Source organism: Somniosus microcephalus, chromosome 2 (genome assembly GCF_052327205.1).
Source record: "Somniosus microcephalus isolate GS21.2 chromosome 2, FLI_Smic_1.0, whole genome shotgun sequence".
Taxonomy (NCBI): domain Eukaryota; kingdom Metazoa; phylum Chordata; class Chondrichthyes; order Squaliformes; family Somniosidae; genus Somniosus; species Somniosus microcephalus.
The window spans coordinates 62,615,614-62,621,271 of NC_140988.1; the positions used below are offsets into that span (position 1 = coordinate 62,615,614).

The 5,658-nt window shown below is 45.6% G+C and overlaps 1 protein-coding gene across 1 annotated transcript; it reads left to right on the forward strand.

Annotated features, from left to right (window-relative positions):
- The first annotated feature begins 4,540 nt into the window (after positions 1-4,540).
- LOC147122729 (small integral membrane protein 43-like) lies at positions 4,541-5,023 on the forward strand. Its single transcript, XM_086005322.1, has one exon. It carries the CDS (start codon positions 4,541-4,543, stop codon positions 4,865-4,867), a length of 327 nt encoding a protein of 108 aa, XP_085861448.1. The 3' UTR covers positions 4,868-5,023.
- Positions 5,024-5,658: the final 635 nt, after the last annotated feature.

Here is a 5,658-nt window from a genome sequence, read left to right on the forward strand (position 1 = left end):
ATCCGTGAAGTTGGTCTGGCGGCCTGAATAGCGGAGGCACACTAGACTGGCGCAGTATGAAGGAGTCATGGCAAGTGCCAGGGTACATGGTACAAACATGTAAAATTTCCTTCTTGTGGTCACACACCAGCTGAACGTTAAGGGAGTGGAAGCCCTTGCGGTTGACAAAAATACCTGGATTGTGATGGGGTGCCCTAAGGGCCACATGTGTGCAGTCAACGACGCCCTACACCCTTGGAAAGTCTGCCAGATGAGCTAATCCAACCGCTCACGCCGTCACACTTGCGCGATCCTTGGTGAAATGGATGTGATTGTGCGCGAGGGCAAAGAGGGCATCGGTTACCTGTGTGATGCAAGTGTGTGCGGCCGCCTGGGAAATGCCTCTGATGTCTGCTGATGATCCCTGGAATGAGCCTGAGGCAAAAAAGTTGAGTGCGGTGGTGACTTTGATGGCCACTGGTAAGGAGTGTCCACCTGGTCCACTGGGCAGCAGGTCTTGCTGTAGCATTGCGCAGATGTCAGTCACTACCTCTCATGAAAGACGGAGCCGCCTTTGGCACTGCTGCTCAGTCATGTTGAGGTAGCTGACCCTGTGTCTGTAGACCCTGTTTGGGGGGTATCTCCTGCGCCAACGGGCTTCCAGGCGCTGGCCACTTCTGGCCTGTGCTGCCTCAGGTGGGTGAGCAGCAGCCTGTCGCTCCTGCTGCTGCTGCTGTTGTTGGTGTTGCTGTTGTTCCTGGTTCTGCTGCTGCCGCGCCTGGTGCTCGAGCTCCTCTAATGCCCAGAAGGAAAGGAAAAAAAATGGCTCCCATGCTTCTGGCATATGCCTCCGTTGAGGAAGCACTGAGTGAAGGTGGCGAGAGTGGTTTCCCAGGAATTCACACTGGAGATGTGTGTGAGGCTCCAACCTTCCACAGGTGTGGTTAAGCCTGGTAAAAGTTGCCCCAGGCCTGAGACAAAAAATCCTGCCCCCTGCAAATGATGGCTGATCAAATCTCCTCTTTAATGGTTGACCTGCAGCTGATAGTCAGCAAGCCAATAGTGCTCCCACCAGGTTTCACAGTCGTGATTCCCACCAGGTGTGTTTTAGGTGGGAAAAGGGTTAAAAGTGCAAGGGACTGTTAAAATGGCATTACAGAGGCCATTTAGTGGTGATTAAGGGCCTTAAAGATCAGTCCCGCCTGTTGGATGCGGGACAGATTCGGGACCATCAGACATGCCTGAGTAAAAATGGCTCGGAGTCGGGAACCAGGCGGGGGGGGTCCCGCCCGCCAGTTTTTGTGATTTTAACTCCCCGCACGTCTCCAAGCCCGCCTCCATGGCTCAGTTAAAATCGAGGCCTTTGTGTCTGTCTTCATGGAAGAAGACGCTAAAACCTTCCTTGAAATATTGGAGAACCAAGGCTCCAGCGAGAATGAGGAACTGAAAGAAATTAATATTAGTAAAAAAAGTAGTGGCGAAATTAATGGGACTGAAAGCCAATAAATCCCCTGGACCCGATGGCCTATATCCTAGGGTTTTGAAACAGGTGGCTATAGAGATAGTTGATGCATTGATTGTCATTTTCCAAATTTCCATAGATTCTGGAATGGTTCCTGCGGATTGAAAGCTAGCAAATGTAACCCCACTATTTAAGAAGGGAGGGACAGGGAACTACAGAGCAGTTAGCCTGACATCAGTAGTAGGGAAAATGCTAGAATCTATTATTAAGGACGCGATAACAGGACACTTAGAAAATAATAATAGGATTGGGCAGAGTCAATACGGATTTATGAAAGGGAAATAGTGTTGTAACTGGCAGAATAGATAAGGGGGAACTGGTGGATGTGGTGTATTTGGATTTTCAGAAGGCATTCAATAAGGTGCCACACAAGAGATTATTGAACAAAATTAGGGCTCATGGGATTGGGGGTAATATACTAGCATGGATTGAGGATTAGTTAACGAACAGAAAACAGAGAGTAGGAATAAACGAGTCATTTTCGGGTTGGCAGGCTGTAACTAGTGGGGTAACACAAGGATCAGGGCTTGGGCCTCAGCTATTCACAATCTACATCAATGATTTGGATGAGGGGACCAAATGTAATATATCCAAGTTTGCTGATGATACAAAAAGCTGGGTGGCAATGTAAGTTGTGAGGAGGATGCGAGGAGGCTTCAAGGGGATATAGACAGGCTAAGTGAGTGGGCAAGAACATGGCAATTGGAATATAATGTGGAGAAATGTGAAGTTGTCCACTTTGGTAGGAAAAATAGAAAAGCAGAGTATTTTTTAAATGGGGAGAGATTGGGAAATGTTGGTGTTCAGAGGGACCTGGGTGTCCTTGTATACACATCACTGAAAGTTAACATGCAGGTACAGCAAGCAATTAGGAAAGCAAATGGTATGTTGGCTTTTATTACAAGAGGATTTGAGGATAAGAGTAAAGACATCTTACTGCAATTATATAGGGCCCTGGTGAGACCACACCTGGAGTATTGTGTACAGTTTTGGTCTCCTTACCTAAGGAAGGATATACTTGCCATAGAGGGAGTGCAACAAAGGTTCACCAGACTGGTTCCTGGGATGGGGGGATTGTCCCATGAGGAGAGATTGAGTAGACTAGGCCTATATTCTCTAGAGTTTAGAAGAATGTGAGGTGATTTCATTGAAACATATTGGACCAGAAATTAGGTTCGGGGGCTTGCCGCTCGTGCAAGCCCCCGATGTGCACTTACCCGGCACGCCGACATCTGAAGCCTGGGCCTGCTTGGAATTCCTGTCACTGGCCCGGTTCAGCTCCCGGCGCACTGTGCTTGCCTGATCCAGCGGCGTAGTTAGTGCGATATGCCGGCTGGGATCAGGTGAGCACTGTGCAGCCAATCAGGGGAGGGGAAACTTCATTCATGAGTTTCATAGTAAGAACTGTCAAACTCATGAAAAGTACGGGCGCCCAAAAGACTAGTTTAACTTTAAATAAAATTTTTAAAAAATCCCAATAATTAAATAAACTATAAATAACTTTAAAAAAAACTATTTTAAACAATTAATCAAATTTGTGAAAAAAATAATTTTTTTAAAAATCAGGTCTAAAACTACACTTACAGAATCACAGAATCACAGAATCCCCACAGTGCAGATAGAGGCCATTTCAGCCCATCAAGCCTGCACCGACACATATCCCACCCTATCCCCGTAACCCCACGTATTTAATCCCCTAACACTAAGGGTCAATTTATCATAGCCAAATCAACCTAACCTGCACATCTTTGGACTGTGGGAGGAAACCGGAGCACCCGGAGGAAACCCACGCAGACACAGGGAGAATGTGCAAACTCCACACAGACAGTCGCCCGAGGCTAGATTTGACTGTAAAGTCCTTAAAAACAATAAAGCTGTGGAAAAAATGTTATAATTTTAAGTAATAGACCACTTACCTTAAAGAATGAAGTCTTTACGTCTCCTTTTTACATTCGTAAAAAGGAGAGGCCCTTACACACGCGCAAACCTGTGGAAAAAAAGGAATTTCAGCGCACGCGCAGACTCCTGCACGCACGCGTTCGTCCTCTGAACCCCTTGGTTCGGAGGACAGAAAATGCCGGTTTCCTGCGCATGCGCTGTGCATGCTGAAATCCGGCACTTCCAATGGGCCCACGCGTGAGTACCCCATCCGTACTCACGCGTTGGGACTGGAATTACTGGCCCATTAAATTCTTACAGGGCTTGACAGGGTAGATGCAGGGAGGATGTTTCCCCTGGCTGGGGAGTCTAGAACCAGGGGTCACAGTCTCAGAATAAGGGGTCGACCATTTAGGACTGAGATGAGGAGAAATTTCTTCACACAGAGGGTGGCGAATCTTTGGAATTCTCTACCCCAGAGGGCTGTGGAGGCTCAGTTGTTGAGTATATTCAAGACAGAGATCGATAGATTTTTGAATATTAAGGGAATCAAGGGCTTTGAGGATAGTGCAGGAAAGTGGAGATGAGGTAGAAGATCAGCCATGATCTTATTGAATGGCGGAGCAGGCTCGAAGGGCCAAATGGTCTACTCCTGCTCCTATTTCTTATGTTCTTATGGACAGAATAATCTCCATGTCTCTGCGCGATATCCTTGACGACAGAAGGAGGAGCTGGACTCCTCCATTCTTTGCGACATTGTGCACAAGCTTGCTGGTAGGCTGCCCAGTGCACCGAGCATTTCCTTATACAATTCCCACTGCTTTTAATGGGCATATTCATGTGAACACGATTTGCTGCCATATGCGATGGCCGGTGTAACGTGATTGCGTTATGATGATCAGAGCGCTGTTTGTATTTAAGATTGGTCCATGTATCTGTGTCTGGAGGATGTTCAGTGGGTGGAGGTTAACTAACAATCATTTGCTACGTATTAAATGCATTGAATAAAAAAAATGAAAAAGAAACTCTTGGTAACCAACATTTAAGACAATTCACACAATTTCAGCACACCATTTAATAAATAAATAATAGACAAGTAGTCACTAAATCTTTTTTGGTTAGGGCTTTCCCCTCTTAAAAGAGTGCAACTGAAATGTCAACATGAGTGATGGGGCAGAAGCTGACTTATTGATAACAACAGAAATGATTTATCTATTGAGGGATTATACTTCAGATTACAAGTCCTCTAATGGCAGATTCAACACAGCCTCTTTGAAGTCTACACACACACCAGCAAAGCAGGACAGTGAGGATTGGGAGTACAACCTGGTATTATACCTGTCTCTCTTCCTCTGCTTATTTCTGTTGTTGCTTTTATTTCTTTTTATGGTCATCAAACAGCTGAAGAATTCAGTAGCAGCTGTTGTGTGGCAGCCCAGTCGCTCTGTTAGAGAACCCTGGAGTGCGCGCAGAGAGCAGGCTGTCTAGATACAAGCTGCACCATGCACCACTGTTATCCACAAGTTTTCCAGGAGTGACAGATGGTAAAAAAAGTTTGTTGTATTTTTTCCAGAATCAAGGCATTATTATGTAGTATAGTGGTGCAGCAGGTTCTTGCTATAAGACAATACATGTGAAGATTGCAGAAGGTAAGTTTACTTATTACTGACAGCAAGTCATCAGCAAGCGACTGATGTGATGAGGGAACTGCATTTGTTAAGGTCTTTCTGTCTCCGATGGGACCCTGCATCTCATTTTAATCATAGCGTTGTATAAATTTAAAGAAGCTGTAGAACTGAACGAAATGTTTAGAATGCCATTGTGTTCTAAATCTTTCACTATATCACTGCCATAGGTATTGATAGCAGTGCTACAATAAGAGCTGAAAGTGACATAATCCCCTCTGGTGACGTAAAAACAGAAAATGCTGGAAACACTCAGCAAGTCAGGCAGCATCTGTGGAGAGAGAAACAGAGTTAACGTTTCAGGTCAATGATCTTCATCAGAACTGGAAAAGGTTAGAGATGTAACAGGTTTTAAGCAAGTACAGTGGCAGGGAAAGTGGGGAGGGGTGGAAAGAACAAAATGGAAGGTCTGTGATAGGGTTGATGGTGCAAGGCGAAAGGAGGTGGTAATGACAAGTAAAGAAACAAAAGATGGGTCTAGAGGAGCTGTAAATGGGAATAGTAGAATCATCAGCAACAGCTGCCATCCGAAAAAATGGGGGCAGAGGTTATGGTCTGAAATTGTTGAACTCAATGTTGAGTCCAGAAGGCTGT